General features: G+C 30.3%; 1 protein-coding gene across 1 annotated transcript in view; it reads left to right on the top strand.

The window, feature by feature from the left end:
* Positions 1 to 20,394, top strand: part of LOC107438559 (excitatory amino acid transporter) — a 45,508-nt gene extending 25,114 nt beyond the window's left edge. Inside the window, exons 4-10 of the mRNA XM_043044664.2 lie at positions 1,715 to 1,922; positions 3,206 to 3,396; positions 6,109 to 6,235; positions 9,475 to 9,708; positions 13,023 to 13,214; positions 19,106 to 19,240; positions 20,058 to 20,394. Of these exons, the coding sequence (XP_042900598.1) occupies positions 1,715 to 1,922; positions 3,206 to 3,396; positions 6,109 to 6,235; positions 9,475 to 9,708; positions 13,023 to 13,214; positions 19,106 to 19,240; positions 20,058 to 20,325 (1,355 nt within the window). The 3' untranslated portion in view covers positions 20,326 to 20,394. The remainder of the gene's footprint in view (positions 1 to 1,714; positions 1,923 to 3,205; positions 3,397 to 6,108; positions 6,236 to 9,474; positions 9,709 to 13,022; positions 13,215 to 19,105; positions 19,241 to 20,057) is intronic.
* The last annotated feature ends 417 nt before the right edge of the window (positions 20,395 to 20,811 follow it).

Genomic DNA, 20,811 nt, shown 5'->3' with positions numbered 1-20,811 from the left:
TTTAACTATTGTAGCTTTACTTTAAATATATATATATATATATATATAATTCACTCATTCAGTTTGTTTATATAGATAAAAGCACAAAATTCGGGGGGAGTATGAAAGCAAAAAGCTAAAAGTCAGGAAAAATCAGGACAGTATTATTTAACTGAAGTCTGGGATATCAATAAAACTACAAACCTTGCAATATAAAAAGCATTTTATTCCACGTGTAATATTTAAAAAAAAAAATTCTTTTGAGGTACTCAGAAAAAGTATACTAAAAATGTATTTAAATTTAAGATTAATTTTTATATTTAACAAAGAGTTTTTTCATAAACTTGCAATGCCATTTCTTTGAAAATCCTATTAGGAGACCCGACATAGATTCTATACCTTTTGACTCAATTCCCATTTTGAAAGACAAAATTTTTTCAACGCCATTTTTAAAAAATCTTAAGACAAACGTTTATTAAACAGAACGATTTTTTATATTCATTGTTTTCTTCGAATAATGAGAACAATGAACATAAAAATTCATTCGTCCTAACTAACTCACTATAATGACAAGTTTATTACTAGAAAATTTATTACTAGTTTCATGTATTTTTTTTCTATTATTACAGTGTTCAACAATGTATGACGTCCTATGATGAGCAAAATAATTAATGATTGTAATATCCCCCCCTTTTTTTTTAATGTTTTTTTTTTATTTTTTATTTTTTATTTCTTAAATTTCTAAATTAAATTTATTGTATTACTTTTCTTTGTCGCCTGGACAGGATTTTCCTTTTGACGACGAATATATATTCTTTGTATTTATGTGTTTGTTTTTGTTCCCAATAAAGTTATATTAGTTTGTAAAGAAACATGTTTATAAGTTACGCATGTTTATTACTAAATTTATTAATCGTGGTTGCTAATATTGACTATACGTGGTGGTATAATATTTAAAAGGGTTGCTAAAGAAAACTATATCTTGAAACTTGTTTCATTCGCCAAATGTTTGGCGATAGATATTAGTTAAATTTTAGGAGTCTTCACTTCAAAAATTTATCCATAACAATATGTTTCCACCTTTGACACATTGATGGATCATATCTATTGCTATGACCCTCTACCCCACCTTCTAGCTGGAATTTCCCTTGATGGACAGGCATGATCCCCCACCCTACTGGCACCACCCCTGCTTAATTATCCCCATAAATACAAAATATACAATGCATACAATATATACAACCAAATGAGATTCTTTTTAAAAACACGTGGCTTATGTAATGAGAACTTATCAGTGATAAAGTCTTATCTATAATTTATCTGTATGGTTGGGCTAAGTTCTTCGTATTCAGAGATGAATGGTTGGCAAAGTGTGGCTCGCAGGCTTATATTATTATTTTAGAATTTAAGTAAATAGGGTTATTGCGTGGCAAGGTGGTATACGGGTATGATTCACGCTTCAGGTGCGAGAGGATCCGGGTTTAAATCACGATCGAGCCCTATTAATAAGTTTAGGCTAAACTTATTATTTCACAAATCCAATACATTCAAGCATTCATTACAAAATTTGCATAATTGCATGCTATTTCACAGTATCGCGATTCATTAAAGTAGAACATTATCAAAAAAGAAAATTGAATTGAAAATCTTATCTCTATTATTCTAAAGATAATTTAAAGGGATATTTTTCGCAGACTCAAAATGGAAATGAAATTAATTAATTTGTCTATTTCAGGTTTGGCTCATTTAGATGCAAAAGCATGCGGTAAAATGGGGTCGTGGGCTCTTCTCTACTACATATCAACTACAATATTTGCTGCTGTCCTAGGAATCATCCTTGTCTTAGCCATACAGCCTGGAGATCCTTTGATTAAAGAAATGAGTGACTACAGAGGAGATTCTAGACAGGTGTCAACGTTAGACGCTTTTCTAGACCTTATAAGGTAAGTAATATTTTTTTAACCACTATCCACAGAATAGACTACTAGTCAACTTTTCATTTTGAGAAATAATTAAGTTAACTGTTGACCAAGCTTAAAACCCAAACGTAAATATTTGTGTGATCTTCGCTCTAAATAAAAGAAGCTGTTGTTGTTCCAGTTCATTTACGTCGCACTAGAGCTGTACAATGGGATATTGGTGACGATCTGGGAAATATCCCTGAGGATGATCCGAAGACATGCCATCACAATTTTGATCCTCTGCAGAGGGGATGGCACCTCCGCTTCGGTAGCTCGATGACCTGCACGCGAAGTCGAGCACTTTACGGTAGAACAGTTTAACGAGGACCAATACCGCACACCCTCGATCCCTACGCAGACTGATCCAAGTGGACACCCTACCGCACACTGACTCCAGCCAGTGATGCTTGACTTCGGTGATCTGCCGGGAGCCGTGTCTTTACGATCCACTGCGGGATAAATAAAAGAAGAACGCAAAGAAGTTTCATCCTTCCTCAAACATACACAAGACAGAGATTATTACGTAATGGAATGGTGTAATGTAATAGACTGGTGTTGACCTATTTTTCTGAGATCACCTCCGGTTGAGGCAAATATGTACATTGGAAACGAAACAGTGAAGAATCTCCGCTTCATTCAGGTTATGTATTATTTCCTCTAATTTATTATATTCTTGACAATATAAGAGCAATATTAAAATAATTTTTTATAGTTAAAATGTTTCCGAATTTATAAATCACAACGCAGCAATTGCTTTGTCTTTCGACTAAGAGAGATTAACTAGGGGAGGGCTTGCTAGAGTAATTCAATTTAGTATGGGTATAAGTAGTATTGGTAATTAAAATACCTTTAAAATGCTTAGGCTCACAAAAAAATAGCCTTTGAAAATATAGGTAAAGTTTAATAGGTTAAATTAGCTTTCCACGTTAGTATAAATGTTTCGTAAGCTCTAAATAATAATGTGTGGTATTAATTTACTTGTGATATTTATTTTATTTATATATAGAAACAAAAGTGATCAATATTATCCAGTTAAATGAAATGAATTCATATAAAGTAAAAGAATTAACAAATAGCGTACTGTTTAAGCATTTGTTTGTCTTTCCTGCTTTTAAAGATATTCACATTCTTGTGGTTCTTGATCAAATATTGTCTCCCTGACATGACATTAATTTTTTTTTTCATTTAATGTAATCACTATATTTTATTATAATCGTATATATGTGAGAGGTTTACAGTATGTTTCATCCTACAATTTTCTCTAGAAACATGTTTCCTGAGAATTTATTGACAGCATGTTTTCAACAAGTCGAAACAGTCTTTAAACAAATTGCTAGGAACATTACTGTAGCTCCTATGGTATACATTGATGGAGAAGTTACAATTGCTAATGATTCACAAACTGTAAGCTACTTAGTCAGAACTCAAGTATATAAAGATGGTACAAATGTTTTAGGTAAGTTCTATACTCTCTCTCAAATTAACACTTGTCTGACTTATATTCCAATTTTTCCAAAGATCCCATTATTTTTGCATCAGGCATGTTTTTAAAGTTTTTACAGCTCCTTTTAACCTTACAAAGTTTCAAGTACGTTTCTCGCAAAATAAATTTTTTTTTAAAAACAGGCAGCCATAGCTCTAGACCAGGGGTTTCCAACTTACATGAGTTCGGGGGCCACAATTTAAAACACGAATCAAATGGTGGGCCTCAACTTTATCAAAATTTTGCGTAGGACTCTTTTATGTTTGAAGGAACATTAAATATTACTGTCAGATTTTTACCAAGTTGTACAAATCAAAAGTATTGAATTACAAATTAAAATAAGAAGTAAATTTTTAAAAATATTTAATTGCATATTAAAAATTCGGGCTACAATAACTGTGCACCCATGTATTAAACAATTAATGTGTAACAATATCTAATTGTTAAGATATAAAACTTTAAAAAGGTTGGTATTCAAACTTACATAGTAGCGCACAAAATGTTCATTGACAAAATTGAGGTTTGTCTGCTGCAACCACCAGAGAATAGATATTTACATTTAAAAATTACAAATGTGTGTGTAAATATTTTCGTCCAAAATGAGTGGTTTCAAGAAGTTAAATCGGAGAATTTCTTCGAGAAAATTTCTGATACACACATGCTAAATTATATTCACAAAATACAAAAAAATGAAATAAAAAATAGCAACATACACGATTATTTTTGTATTTGAATAAATATTTTCTTGAATGCAAAACCTGAGAAATAAATTTTTTTTGATAATTTCACAGAATAAATAATTCGGAATAAATAACACAGAATAAATAAATTGATAATTTCACAGATAATTTTAGTATGATAAATTTCACAGAAACGAAGAAATTAGGTTTTTATGAACGAGAAAAGTATTTTAAACCCATACAGATTTTTTACGAAAATTGTCCACAAAAAAATGACAACTAATATATTTTATGTTCGCCGGCCAGAAAAAAAAAGGCTTCGCGGGCCGGATGCGGTCCCCGGCCGGGCCGCCAGTTGGAAACCACTGTTCTAGACCGATTATCTTTCTCCTTAGGGGAAAATGTTTGTAAGGGATGCGGTTTATTGCCTCAACTAATAAAAGGAAAGGAAAATTGTATTCTATTTTTATAAATTTTTTATCAGATGGCAAAATCATAAGAAGTATGCAAATAATACTTCGAGAAAGAAACATCCTTTTATTTGTTTTCGAAATCCTTTTTTATCATGAACGTGAACTTGCGCGATCGATGAGGCATGCTGCTCTAAAATTATACAGATATGAAACATATTGCTGATTTCTTAAACTTCATTAAAAATACACTCGTCTGTGTAGACTTGTATTGGTAGTGAGAAATCAAACCACAAAAAAATAAAATCTTGATTGTATTTCTTAATGAACCTTCTCAGTAAAAGTATGTGTTTACACTGTGGCAGCTAATTAGCAAATGAAACGCTTAAAGAATTAAAAAAAAATTCCCTGTAAAAGATACCAGTTACAAGCCCCATCATTTAACTGATATTTTTTTTCTATGTAGTTGCTAATACCCATCATATTACTAAAATGAAAGACAATTAGAGCTTTCGAAGGGAAAGTTATAGTTGGTATTTGAAATGAACCAAAAAGTTATTAGTACTTAAAAGCTCGAGATATGTATATCAATTATAGAAAAAGCTACCTCTGCTGTAAAGTTGTATTTATAATGATATAGTAGTTAAATTAATTGCATTTCTGCATTTATTCCGAAATTGGAAATATTCAGGATATCCGAAAAGTATGGAGGTATACACATCGAATCATATCGACAAGTAAGTGTGCAATATTTTCAGAAGATGCGCTCAATGATAGCAAACTCGACTTCTCCCGGGGTAAGGGATAATTTCAAAGTTTTAAATTAGAACTGCGGTATGGCCCCGTAAAAAAAATGGGGACAGAAATTTTAGAAAATATGGATAAATCAAAAAATACATGTCAGATCGAAAAAATAAAATTAGATTTGTGTTATATTTTGACATATATATACTAAATATATATACACCGGACTAGACTCTTAATCCTTGAGATCCTTATTACTTGAGAGTCATCCAAACCTCCGGAAATGGTGCGGGAGCCGAATTTGGTGTCATTAGTTATTTTTATTTTTTCGATCTGAAATGTATTTCTCGAGATATCTTTTTTAAACAAAGGATAACGCATGTTCTTTTCTTTTGTGACACAGCAAAGTTAACTTTGTTCAAAATCGTAACAAATACCGGTTTTGTTACTTGTAACAAAAACGGTTGAACCTCTTTTCTGTTTTCAAAGACCAACAAAAGTCGCGGCAAACAGTTAAAAGGTTTCACCTATTATTATTTGTGAATCAAAATCTTGTAGGTCAACACAGGAAATTTTTTTTTTTGAAAAACCCAACTCTGCAATAAAAATTGGAGGTTCTTATTTGAGATTTTGAAGTTGTTTCTCCATCCCTAGGGGGTGAAACTGGTGAAAAGAGTTCACATTTGTATTTTTTCCTCCGATCTCCAGATTTTTGACCGTTTACATATTTTATAGACACTGAATATTATATAAAAATTATGATTTTTTCCTTATAAGAATATACAAAATAATATAATACGACTAATTTTAGATATATTTTTGAATGTTTGCATTACTTTTCATATATTTAGGTCTTATTGTCTTCTGCATTGCATTTGGTATTATTTCCGGCCAGCTGGGAGAATTTGGCGCACCTATCGTCCGTTTCTTTGTTATTTTGAATGAAGTTATCATGAGGATTGTTATAGTCATAATGTGGTAATTCTAGTGTTACGACCTTTTTAAAAATAATAAGACTAGTTTTTGAGAATTTTAATTAGCTAATTCTTAATGTGCAGCGGAATACTGTTATATAAACATTATTTCTCGAGCTTAAATAGAATACGCTAGGCTATCTCAAATTTACCTATCAATCCGATGTTAGTTAAAAGTGCGGAAACGTATTCAGCCTGAACTTAAAAACAGACTCTTAGATCATTTGCGTCAGAGGACAGCTCTTATTGTCGATTTATTCGGGGATTTCTGAAATCACGCCTATACTACAAATTTTTAGAATTTTTTATCACAACTAAAATTATAAGAACCAACACATCAGGAGTCAAAAATTGTGAAGTGAGAAACAAAAATAAAAAGGTCATGCCGATCTGGCAGATCCACTGTTAAAGGTAATCATTGTGAAAATGGGATTACAATTATCAAAGCCACTTTATTAAACGAAAAAATCGAAAGGTAAAAATAGAAGTTATTAGGAACCCTAATATGTTTTATTCGGTAAATAAGTGGCTTGAATGATTTTACCACTTGCACTGTGATTTAGCTCGATAAACGATAATTATGCATTAAAATTTAATTCTTCTTCTTTTCTTTAATATTATGTTTATTGAGGATGCGTAGGTCTTACTGTCTGGCAATCACGAGATGAGCCCTCGGCGCAAGAGTAGTAGGTAGGTAACAGTCATGATGGTAACGGACTGGTCTATTTATTTATAGGTGCAGATAGTATTTTGGTTTGTTGATCGCGTTGAATAAAAAACTAGTTTCTGCATACTAATACTCGCGACCTTACTACTTCGCAAAATGATCGAGTCTTCCAATCTCACTGAGAGTTTAGCTCCTGATTGACAGTATGTGCGGTGACTTTATTTATGACAAGGATTCTAAAAATACATATTAAATGTGGTGACCAAGGAACACCCTGTATTTATTTTGAAATTTTATTAGCATATGTTCTTTTTATCATATTCTCTTTCTTTAACAAAAAAAACAAAATTAAAAAAAATCCGAAAATGTATTTTAAAATTTCAAATAAATTCAAAATTATTGCTACGTTTTTTTCAAATTCCAAAAGCGCCTTACAGGCAATAAAGCCCGATTTAAATAATTTGGGGACTATAAGCACACTAGAACAGAGCCCCTCGCATTTTACTTTTAATAAATGCTTTGCAATCATTAAATATATGGTATTGTATTTGCAAGCAATGTTGTGAAATTATCATTTAAATATTACTTTCATCTTATTATGTGGAGCCAAAATATACATGTAAAGGAAGTTGGAGAACAATAAAACAAAATTTACGAATTTTCTTTCCTAGCCACTATTTTCAATGCTCACTCTGTCTTGTATACTTCCCTAAATAATTTTTTATTAATCTTTAAATAATCTTTTCACACTTAAAAAGGACAAAACTTAAAGGTCTAATAGTGTCTCGTGAACTCAGTATGTCAAAGTAAAATTAACCAAGTAATGAAAGGAAATTTCGAATTTCATCAAAACATAAGAGTATTTTATAAACATTTTACAAAGCAGTAAGCTTAATACAAATACAGAAAATGAGTTAAAAAATACAATAAAGGAACTAAGTTCTAATATTATAGTTTCAGTTGAAGTATAATGCTTCTATTAAAAAAAATTATTTATTTTATATTAAATTAGCTCAAGTCACAGTTTTAAATTTCTCTCGGTCGCTCCTGAAAATAATAGGAGGTGGAAGTTTCAGCACAATCGAGTATTTTTTCCATATTTCTACTAATATACAAATTGGATCTAAGAGGTGTAAAGTCGGGGTATGCATGCGATATCCCTTTCCAATCAAGCACCAATAACTTTGTGTTGCTAAAATATGCGAAGTCTCGCATTGCGTGGTGGAACAAGATTCCTTTATGATTTTTATTTTTCATTTCCAATGGCAAAAGAAGATGAAAAACTCTTACAAAATCAGTGAACAAAAAGGTGAACAACAAGTAAGAGAAAAAAGTCACTATCTCATTTATAGATGTCGGGCACTCCAGTACGCCTCACCTCAGAGTTCCCATGCAGAGCCGAGCATCTCAATAGATGGTTCCTGTCCATAAGTTCATTATTTGAACATAACGGGCAATTTGGGTCAGCGAGACTGCTGATGCGGCAGAGGTGGTTCGCCAGGCAATCATGGCCCACCGCAAGTCTGAATTCTGCAACAGCTTTATTTCGGGGTTATCGGCAATACCCTGTTCTAAGCTGTTCCCCCAACTTCTTGAAGAAATACGAGAAGTGAGCAACGCTTTCCAGTTTTGTCTCATAAAATGTTTGATATAGAGTTTTGCCGAATGAAAGGATTTAAAAGTGCTTGGCTGTTGAATTATTTGAGTGCCTTTTTTAGCCAGCATATCGGCCTGTTCATTGCCGTAGATATCGCAATGTCCTGGGATCCATTGGAGTGTTATTTGTCGCCCTTCTATCCTCAAACTTTCCAAGAGAACCTGGCAACCCTGGATAGTCCTAAAAATAGGTATTTCACGAGATCTAATAGCTTGAATGGCAGCTTTGGAGTCAGACAGTATAACTACCCTATTGTAAGATCTTGGGGCAATTTGTTCCAGTGACACAAAAATAGCCGCCTTTATGATTTTTGATCCCCCATATAGGCCATGGGGTCCCCCATACAGGTATTTTGATCATATGGGGGATCCTTTATGATTTTTGATCCCCCATATAGGCCCGACTTTACACCATCAGATTATCATTATTTAAGTTTTCAAAACTTATTTAAGTTATGAAAATTTCTGTAATAGCGATGACCTCAAGTCGTACTTGGTTAAATTTTTTACTGATAAAGTCCAGAAGTTCTAAGATCGTTGGATCATGAAGTTCCAGAAAGATGGCAAAAGGTCATTGAACAGAATGGAAGATATTTCACTGATTAAAGTTAATTTCTAGCACAGAAAAAGTTGAATTTTATTTCACACTGAAAAACGGAAATTACTTATTCTGTACACTTATAACACAAAAAATTATAACATTACTTCAGCTTTTCAATCATTTTAAGAAATCATTGCACCCCGCTCTATTTTTCATTTTTGAAAAAAAAAATCATAATGCATTATTTTTTAAAATAGTTTATGATTTGTTTTTAAGCAGAATTCCTTACTTTGCAGAGTGTATATTTATGATAATATACTTTTCTGTATATTTAATTTTCTCGTGAAAATTAGCTAACTTTTGGTTTAACATTTATTAGGTATTCACCATTTGGCATAATGTCACTGATAGTAGGGAAAATAATGGCCATTAATGACCTGGCGAAAACAGCTGAACAATTAGGACTCTACATGATGACCGTTGTGATAGGTTTAGCCATTCATGCTTGTGTTACTCTTCCTTTTCTGTACTTCATTGTTACTCATAAAAACCCACTCACATTCCTAAAAGGTATGCTTCAAGCATGGGTGACAGCATTGGGGACTGCGTCCAGGTAAATTCACATTCTTTTTATTAAAATAATTTTAGTATCGTATTTTTAACACCAGAACGATTAATGTGACCGTTTTCATATATCTTTTTCTTATAATTTATACTTTGTTTTACACAAGCAATTTTAAACTTACTCAAATTACGTTTCAAAAAGCTCATGCTTTCTTACACAAGGTAATAAAAAAAATTAAAACAAGGTAATAAAAAAAATTACTTTGAGAATTTAGCTAATTTTGCATCATAGTAAATTAATTTTTAAACCATTAAAGAGTAAATAAGCATGACATGGCAAATATGAAGTTCAGTGGGAAAATAATAATAATAATTTTTTGCTTATGTTCTTCGTTTAAAAAGTTCTCTGTAGATGGCGAAATACGCAAAAAGTAAAATTAGCGTTAAGGGTATTCAAACTTTCGATTGCTCTCCTTACCAAACTAGGATATTTCTTAGATAACGGCTATACTTTGGAGGACAAAAATTCAAATCCGTTGAAAAAACGGTACCGTTTTTTCAGTTTACCGTTTTTTATACGTATGTTTATTCAGTGAAAGTACGTACGTTTTTGTGACTGCACTAATTAATTACCGTATTTGAGGTCACTCTCTTGAACCATTTAAGACTGAGTTCTAGAACGTGAAGATCCAGTCATTAGTTCAAAAGTTATTCAGGGTGTTCCGTTTAGATTTTTGCGTACTGTATACAGAAATAAAACGAATTCAGAGTAACATTTTTCCAATAGGGTAATCTACCAACCAAATATACACAAGCAAGGATTACACAAGTGAATTACATAAGTAAAATTACAACACCAGGGATAAGAAGTGATAGAACAATATGGAGCTCGTTAAAGCTGTTAACCGTTTGAAACTAAATAATTATATTTTAGGAAAAGGAATGTCGCACTTAACACTTTGCACAGCGTCTTTTTTTTTTCTTTCCTCCAAGCCCTGAGCATGTACCTAGGTTATGAAAACCCTTAACCATATAGCCCAGGACTTGGCCGCTTGCACAGCGTCTGCATACATTGGATAAATCTTGTATATATATATATATACACACATACGAGACTCCCTTCAAAATAGGCAAACGACAAACTAAACAACATATAATTGGTTCTAATTNGTAGGTTTCTGCAGCTGTCTTGCCCAATTTGAAGCAAAATTTAATGTTAATTCTTTGCTCCATTTCACTTCGACAGGAATTTAAGAGCTCCGTTTTAATGCGCCTTTCCACGAGAACCACTCACTTCAGAATGGCGCCGATTGCACTGCACATGCGCAAGAAAATGCTCTTCAGTATGCAATCATTAGCGCCATCTTCCGGCTTTTCTTTCTCCTACAGTTACGTCAGTCCTGGAAATTAATAGCCAGACCTTGTATATATATATATACACACACATACCAGACTACCTTCAAAATAGGCAAACGACAAACTAAACAACATATAATTGGTTCTAATTAATTATGATAAAGGTAAAATTTTATATCAAAATAATAAATTATACTATTTTTAATTTCAGAGTTAATGAAAAGTGTTAACATTTTCCAAAAAAAAACTTTTTTTTCAATGGAGCACTGAATAACTATCAATAGTTTGAGATCAATGCACAGAAATTTTTTAATAGTGTTACTGTAACTTTAAAAAATAATAATTAATAAATTAGTTCATATTCCTTCATTCCAATATTTAATTAAAATTTGTAATAAGTTCAAGACGTAACAATAATTGTGAAACTACAAAAATTCCTCATATAAGGATTTTTTACTGTATTTGCTGAAAATGAGAAAAAGCGTATGGCCCGTAAGCGAATAATCACCATAAAAATTTGGAAATGTAAAATTGTTAATTTAGTTTTTTTTCTTCTTCATAAATTGACAGAATTCTAAAGTAGTTTCAAATAATGAATCCTGAGGGGGACACTGACTGAGTCATGTATATAATTAGTGGATTAAGTAGGAACTAACAAGTCTAGCGATTTTTTTTTTTACCATTGAAATAAAAAGATGTTGCATAGGAAATCTAAATCTTTTGATTCTTAAAATCGATTATTTTATAATCCGAATTTGTATTCGCAGAAAAGGGGATATTTGAGAACACACGAAAATCATGAAATATCAGGACAGGGAATCGTTTTTGAATGGTTATCGGAGAAACAAGGCTATATAAGTGTGATGCTATTTTTTTCTTAATTTAGGTTACTAAAATTTTATTTCAAGGATATAAGCCTGATTAAATTTAGATTTATTTTAGATTTTTAAATAAAATATATCCGTTATAAATAATAAAGCATTAGCAGAAGTTATGTATTAAAATATCTTCTCTAAAAAATTAATGTACTCCAAAAATTCGAGTTACATCTTCACAAATATTCTAAAAACAGAGATTTATTGAAGCAACAAGAACGAGTAACTTATAAACTCTAAAGCTAATTTATTAAAATTCACTATAAAGTCACTTAGTTCATTCATGGGTTAATGTAAACATTTGTAATAAATCCACAAATTGTAAATATTTCCTTGTAATTGTGTGGTGCAGTATAATTCATCAACTTAACAGATCCAATGGGATTTGATCTAAACAGATCAAATGGAATTTGATCTGTCCACGTTATCTACAACGTCATGGATAAAATAGTTATAAATTCTTAGGATATCCTCCAGATTGTGAAATCTTTGTAAATTTTCAAAGATTGTTTATTTTTAACATTATAAAGGCACATGCGCTAATCAAGAAGACCTACATGCCTTCATACGAGTAAAAAACATGGTCAAAAATGACTTGGTCAAACAAAACTATATCACGAGTGAAGTATCGCGAATTTTTATAAGAAATCAAGGGTTATTAATATGAGTGAAAAATAATAGTTCAATGAGAATACATTACTCGTATTTTCACGGTAAAAAAAAACAAGTATGAGTAAATACAGAAAAAAAAATCGTGCCACGTGACTCTTTATATTAAAACACAAAATTTGAAGTAATATAGTTCTCAGAGATATAAATTACGGAAAATATCCAACATATTCAATTCATATTTTGCGTACCATATAAAGTCGCATAGATAAACATGCTAAGAAATTTCATAAAGTTTTGTGCGTGCTGCATTACATCATTTGAGTTACAGATACAGACATAGACATGGGCGGATCGTGAATTTGTGGGGCCCTGGGCTGAAACTACTTTGAGGCCCTAATAGCCATTTTGTCAAAAAACTGTTTTCTATAGTGAAGTAGATAAGTATATAGAAAAAAATAGGACAATAAAATAATTTTATTTACTTTTTTATTTACTTATTTTTATTTGTCTATACAAACAGCAACTGTACAACATTATTGCAAAAGAAATTGACAGGTTATGTGTANATTGACAAAAGGGTCACACGCTTTGTTTTACCAGTTGGAGCAACTGTAAATATGGATGGCACAGCACTTTATGAAGCAGTGGCGGCAATTTTTATAGCTCAAATGAATGGGATATCTTTGTCAGCTGGTCAAGTTATATCAGTAAGGTACGGCTCAAAAGTTTTTTCTTCTTCTTAAAGCAAAAAAAATTTTTTGAAAAATTAATTTTTATAAATTTTGTACTTAATATGACAATGAATCTAAAGTTTTATAATACAGTGGCCGCAGCTAATATAATCACTGGACTATAAAATCAGCCCCTTTTTAAGATTACATCTGCAAGAATAAAATCTTTACAATATCAACACATGCTAAAACCATCTTTTAATAAAATCATGATAGCCGTTTTGTAAAATCAAATTTTTGTAGGGCATACTCTGAAAATAAATAAAAACTCTGTTTTTTTCTTTCTATTTTCTCAATTCCATTTAAGTTAAGATAGCATATAAATAGCATAATTCATTGTGCTTCCTGGAACAAAATTACAGGAGTGGATTACACTCTGCAATTCGCAGGTTGAGTTAAAAAATTATGAATAGCGAGTGTAAAAGAATCCAAATGAAAACTGTTTATGAATTGTATATAATGCCTACAATCACTCATTCAATAAGGTAAATCTATCTTTAATCGATGTTAGAAAAGAGCTCCATGTTTTAAAATGAAATTTACAGGAAAGGAAATGAAATATTATAAGTTACAAAAACTTTTATATACTTTCAAACCATATTGAATTGTTAATTATAGATTTTTCTAACCTAACAAATATGAAAATTAGAAAAATATAGTTAATATTTAATTTAAGTGACAAATATACAGTCGGACCCCGCTACAGTGAACCATCTGCAGACTCAGTAATGTGTCCACTATAAACGATGTGGTTCACTATATCCAAATGTTTCGAAAAATATTTTTTGCATAAGACAGTTGAATGATTGAAAATTGGTTTTGCAATTTTACGTAAGTTATTTAAAAAATTATTACCTAATTAACAGAAAATAAAGCAAAAATTAATGAAAAAAGTACTTACGTAGCATGAAATTAGTTTTTATGAAAAAAAAATTTGTGATTTTTGATTGAACACAATTTGATTTTAAATAGAGTTCATCAATTTTCTTATCCACCATGTGCAAAGAATGCAAAAACATATAAAGGACATTTATGATGGCTGATTTTACTTCAGCTATAGATGGTGCTGAAAGTTTATTTTCTTCCAATAAGTCTTTTCTACCTTCATTCGTTTGTTTTATTTCACTGACAATGTCATCATTGGTAGGAGTACCAGAAGTGCATACTTCATTATCGCAACAATCAAATTACTCAATAACGTTCTTAGGAAAAATGTCCATTCCATGTTTTTTTAGCCATGGAGAGATACGTAAATTTTCCTCATCATCTTCTTCCTCCATATTGGAATCTTTTTCTTCTAAATCCCTTGAAAGACCTGCATGTCGGAAACAGTTGCTGATTGTAGCTGATGTTACTTGCCTCCATGATTTTTCTAGTTGCTTCTAGAAGAGAGATGTTGCATTCTGAGTGCATGTTGTTTTTTGCATAGTTATCTATACGCATAACTAATTGTCTCCTATAGTGAGACTTCAGACTGCGAATAACACCCTGATTCATGGGTTGCAACACAGAAGTCGTATTTGGTGTCAAAAATACGAGCTTAATATACTTTAGATTTTCTAAAGGGGGGGGGGTGAGCTGTGCAATTGTCTACAAGAAGAACAATTTTACGATTTACTTTTAATAAATCGTTGTCCCACTTTTGAAATTCTTCAAAAAAATGGGAGGTCATCCACGCTTTTTGATTGGCTTTGTAGTTTATGGACAGTTTTTTTAACATTTTTAAAGCACCTCGGTTTTTGAGATTTACCCATGAGTTACTAGTTTTCACTTTTCCGAGCCGTTCATGTTTGCACAAACAAGAACTGTTATTCTCACTTTGGAAAGTTTTCCATTAGTGGTTTTTCTCCTTTAAATTTTAACGCCTGATTGGGAATTAATTTGTAAAATAGTCTCGCTTCGTCAGCATTAAAAATGTCTTTCTCTTCATAATTCAGTATAATATTCGGCCACACTTCTGTTGCATCAACACTCGCTTCTTCTCCAACAATCTTTCCTTAAGAAATATTATTCCGTTTTTAGAATCTATCCAGTCATCCATTGGAGCACACAAAATCCTTTTCCTCTAATTTTTCAGCAAACTCATTCTCTTTAATTTGAAGCATAGGTCCGGTCACAGGAAGATTTCTATCCCGCTGAGTAGTAAACTATTTTAACAAAGCTTCTTCTACGTTTTCTCTTTCAGCTCAAAGCAGTTTTTTCGACGAAACCATACTTTTGTCGTATGCGGGAAGAATTACACTTCGATTTTTCCAAATGTTTGAAACTGTAGAGTTTGACAAGGAAAATTCCTTACACATTGCCGAATGATTGGTTCCATCTTCAATACGTTTTACAATTTTAACTATATCCTCTATCAAAAACGCTTTTCTCTTTAGAGAATTTGTCATTTTCACTGCTTTTGAAATAAAAATCTTCTCAAATAGATAATGTAAGAATATGAAGAGATCAGCTATAGAACGAGTTAAATTGTTCCCTTTTTGATTGTCAAGGGGTGATTTGTAAAGAATATGGTTTGAACAGAGAAGAGAATTCCAAAAATTCAGCAGGTGACCAAGTTAATTAGTCATAGAGCAAGTTTGGGGAAAAGGGACAAAAAGAGGCTTGTCAGGGAGGGGGAAGTATAAGATAAATGTTCTGTTTAACATTTATTACAGTATAGTTAAAAGCGATTAGCATTAAGGAATGAAATATGACACATTGTATAGGAATGCATTAATTTTCGAGCCAACACCTGCAAGTTTTAAGACGGAGGACTGAAAAAGACATTTAGAGAAATGAAATTTGAGTCCACTATAACCGAATTTCCAAGTTCTCAGCTGTTCACTTATAAGCGTTAAAAATAACATTCTTTAAATAGAGGTACGGACAGGACCACAAAAAAGTTCACTACTGTAAATTCAGTAAAAATAAAATTTAAATGTACAAATCAATTTAGCTTTAGTGCAGTTGTAAAGTTTAACTTCGGAATTTTTTTTTAAGTGTAGACATTCCGGTTTATAAAATCAATGGACATGATTTTATTAGGCGGTGAGAACTATTAATACTTTTTGAGCAATAAATTTATTTGGTACAGTTTCAAGAAATGGATTGGAGAGTTGTCAAGCATCATGATTAAGGTAATTAATAATTTAAAATCATGAAAATTATTGCTTAAATTTACTTTTTTTTTAAATAAAATATTACATTTAACCCACTGGCCATTTAGCAAATGGGCAAAATTAGGAGAATATTTCTCCCAAATACACCATTTTCCCAATCTAAAAACATGGGAAAATTGGTTTTTGCAAAGCAGAGAAGACTGCAGATACGCCTTTTTACGCGCAGTTCCATCAGGTTAAAATAAATTATTCTATTTATATATTTTTTTCACTTTTGTGAAATTTTAAATTAACAAAGGAGAAATTGCAGTCTACTCTTATTGTAAGGTTATAAAATTTTGTTAAATATTAGTTGTAACTGTTTTTAACAAATCAACAAGTTGACAAATTTTATTTACCAAGCAAATGACACTATGAATATTAAATGAATAATAGAAGAATGAAGTCTGAATTTTTAAGAATTTCAAAGGTATGCTATCTAACAATTATTTATTTTTCAGAAATCATTAAAAAAAAAAAATCTGTCGTTTTCTTATTCAAATTTTCAGATCGTTTTTTCTTTTCTTTCTTCTTTGTGATGCCTTTTAAAAATAGTCCTAATAAAAAACGAAAATACACTTTTCTGAAAATAAGTGATTTGATTATAGAGGGCAAATACAATAGACAATGGCAACATCGCATAAAATATTAATTTTTCTTGCTATAACTTATTCAGAATTCACCCCTGGATACAAAAATCTGCTTTTTTCTGCAAAAATTTATTTCTTCAATTATTAAACATATAAATTGGTAAAGTTATGTAATGCAGTAAAAAAATAATCCCTGATTGTGATGACATAACTTGAGCCTAACAGATATCTGCCCTCCTAGTCCATGAAGCGTATTTCAAAGATGTGTTTACTTACAGTTCACTTTTATTTATCAATTGAACCTTGTTAAATGTTAGTTAGTCACAAATGTTGAATTGGAAAATTTCCTGAAAGCTCAGATAGATAAATTTACCTCCACAACAAGTGAAGAATTAAAAATATAGTTCTTACAGTGAATCAACATTTCTTTTTGGCTGTAATCACAAGTGTGAAAGTTTTAAGATAAAAACAAGAGAAATGAAATATTCATATTTTAAATAATGTTCAATTACAGCCCGTTTAATATAATTAAAATAGCGGCCAATTAGGTAAGCATAGCTAAATTGGACTAACGAGTTAAGAGTTAGGTATTACATAAAAAAAAATCTAGTAAGTTGAAAAATATCTGTCTATATTCACTACAATCTATGTGCTAATGCTCAAAATTTCATTTGAAATTTAATCTAGTCACATAATTTCAGAAACTCATTAATCTAGAAGTTTCTTTTAAACTTTTTTCTTTTTTTTTTCCTTAAAAAAAAAAAAAAAAGACGTAAGCTTTTACAATAAAACAGCATTAAAATATTTACTACTTAAAAAAGAGTTTGTAGAGATATGCAAGAAATACTAAAAACAATTCAAAGAAATTAATTAAAAGAAAAAATATATAAGTGTAAGTACTATAGTACTGGGTGCGAAGCAAAATTTTTCAGCAAAAAGAAGCACCTTTCAAGCACTCAAAAAATATTTATAAGCACTGTCTTTTTAAAGAAAATCATTATTAGGATATGCGCACTAATAAAACTTTTTTCAGTTGAAAGATCTTCATATAATCTAGCTATATAACGGTGGTATATATTACATACACAAAATAACAAAATTTTTGATTAAATAATTCGACAAAGAACTTTTTTTCTCGATTATACTAACCATTGTAAAAACAATTTATGCAGAATTTTAAATATATTTAATATTGAGTTGTTGATTAGTTAAAACTATAATTTAAGAAAGTTATCAGGTGTATTTTTTAGATTTAAAATAAAAGCTATTTATAAAACCATATTCAACAAAACATTAACAAGATTGGTATTTTTTATCATATTGAATTTATTATGTAAAGAATTAAGCATACTAAGAAAACTTAATAAATTCATATTGATAATTTCTTCTGAAATTTTATTTCTTGGTTCAATATTTGTTAATGAAATTATTAAAAAAAAAATTTTCAATAATTTTTAAAAGTAAATTTAATAGTATTAAAGGTAAACATTTTTGTCAGAAGTAAATTACTACATAGACGCTACATTCATAATATTTAACAAATTTGAGATTAATGAATTTTTTTAAAAATTCGAGAGTTTTCGGTTCGATTCCAAAGGGCTGAAAAATGAAGCTTAGAGTTGAGAAATGCAGCAGAGTTGCACAAGAGAGTGCAAGAATACTTCCCACGGAATCCAGCTCAGTGTAAGCACACAAGTATTTCATCAAAAAGTAAAATGATTGGCGCTTTCATACACTACAGACCAATGGCAAGCCAAAATGAATTACGAAAATGTTGAAAGGAACAAAGTGAAAACCACGCTCTTTGCGTAATTCATGGCAACAATCAACATGGTAAAGAAATGTTTGAATTTATTGTCAGAGAACTAGTAAATGACACAAATGAAAAAAATAGCCATGTCCTTTGGAAATCTTTAAAATCATTGTTACTATTTTTTAAGATGTTACAACTTTCTACGTTTTTTAAAAATTTTCATAATTTTTTATTTGCATTGTTAATTTTATACTTTATTGTGATTATACTTGCTTGGCTACTAAATTTATAATTAAAAGTATTCTTGCAACAAGGGTCAAACCATCACTTCATTATTTTTGTATATATATAGCTAAAATAACAATACTTAACTCATTTTAATATTTTAGTTTGACAGCAACAGCTGCAAGTATTGGTGCAGCAAGTGTACCAAGTGCAGGTTTAGTCACTATGATATTAGTACTTACATCAGTAGGACTGCCAACAGAAGACATATCAATGATTGTAGCAGTTGATTGGTTATTGTAAGTACTTGAAACAATATAAATTTCCACGTAAACTTAACTAATTACAGCAAAATCAAAAAATATTATAATAAAATTATGGAGTTAAAATAAATTTTGTTTTGTAATGAACAAGGTTTCTGATTGTCAGAGGTACAAACTTAAAAGAAGGATAGAACATGGTGAAACAAACATTTTTCGGTGTTTCACTGACCATAGAACATAGGTCGCAAGGAAAAAAGAGCACTTTATGTCCATAAATTAAATATGAAAAATTGCACTATATAAAAAAAAAATGAAAAGAAATTTTTTTAAACATGTTTACGAGACATATGCAAAAATACGTAATTTGAAGAAACTCGAATGAATAGTTCTTGAAATGTAATAATTTAAAACTTTAATAGAGCTACTACTTAAAAAAAAATAATAATAAATAAATCGTTACATTAAGCAATTAAATTAAAAATTTCTGCTTCAGCATAAAAGGTAACATAAATAAACGAGTTCAGAAATTTGAATTAATTTTTCTTTATAACTTTATCCTGATTATTTTTCTTTACAATATTATTTACCATTTTCTTTATATAGAACATTTAATATAAAATATAAACATAAGGCCTTACATGAAAAGCCTTATGTTTTATTACAAAAAATGCTATGATCTGATATATCTTTATATGATCTTTAATATGATCTGAGCAAAACACCTTTCAATCTGTACTACTTGTAAAGTATAAGAGACCTTGTATTTTAATTTTTTTTAATATATTTATGTTTGGGTACAAAAATTTTTCCCAACCTAAACCTTGAGTATTAAGTATTCATCTCTTTGTTTCAGGGATAGAGTACGAACTTCTGTGAATGTTTTGGGTGATGCTTATGGAGCTGGTATAATAAATCATTTATGTAGAGGAGAACTTGAGAATATTAACACAGAACGAATAACCATTGAAATACAAGATTCTTATACAAGATCTAGACGTCGCAGATCTTGTACACCCAATAATTCTTATCTGCATATTGCTAAGCAACGAAGAATTTCAGATTGTTGCAAACCCAGTTCCATGATAACAGATGAAGACAACACAAGTGAAACACACATATAACAAAATAAGAATTTTTTTAGTTCATGTGTAATTGTTTTTTTCTGTTGGCGAATAAAAAATGAAAAAATATATTACTTTTTAATTTATTATTAATCATTTAACATAAGTAAAATACTATTTGTAGTTTTGTTTGACTACAAAGTAATAAGAATATAATTAAATAAACTTAAGAGAAAAATCTAATGTAATGATTAAACAATCAGATTATCTATTTATACAGTTTTGACAAGTTCTTTTAATACCCAGAAAAATAAAAATTCCCCTCTGGCTTTATATTTTTTTTGATTAAAATGTTTGGTACTATTACTTCACAATTAAACTATTTTTTTTTTACTTTTATTAAAATAGTATTTAATATTTTATGTAGCTTTACACAATTCCAACTCAACATTTCAAGCTAAAAATTATCCTCCATTAAAGATTTATAAGGATTTAAATAAAACAAAACCGATTTCAAACTTTAATACATTACTTCCCAGTGAGATG

The sequence above is a fragment of the Parasteatoda tepidariorum genome, chromosome X1, assembly GCF_043381705.1.
Source record: "Parasteatoda tepidariorum isolate YZ-2023 chromosome X1, CAS_Ptep_4.0, whole genome shotgun sequence".
NCBI classification, from domain to species: domain Eukaryota; kingdom Metazoa; phylum Arthropoda; class Arachnida; order Araneae; family Theridiidae; genus Parasteatoda; species Parasteatoda tepidariorum.
This window is presented reverse-complemented; position numbering and strand designations above follow the sequence as displayed.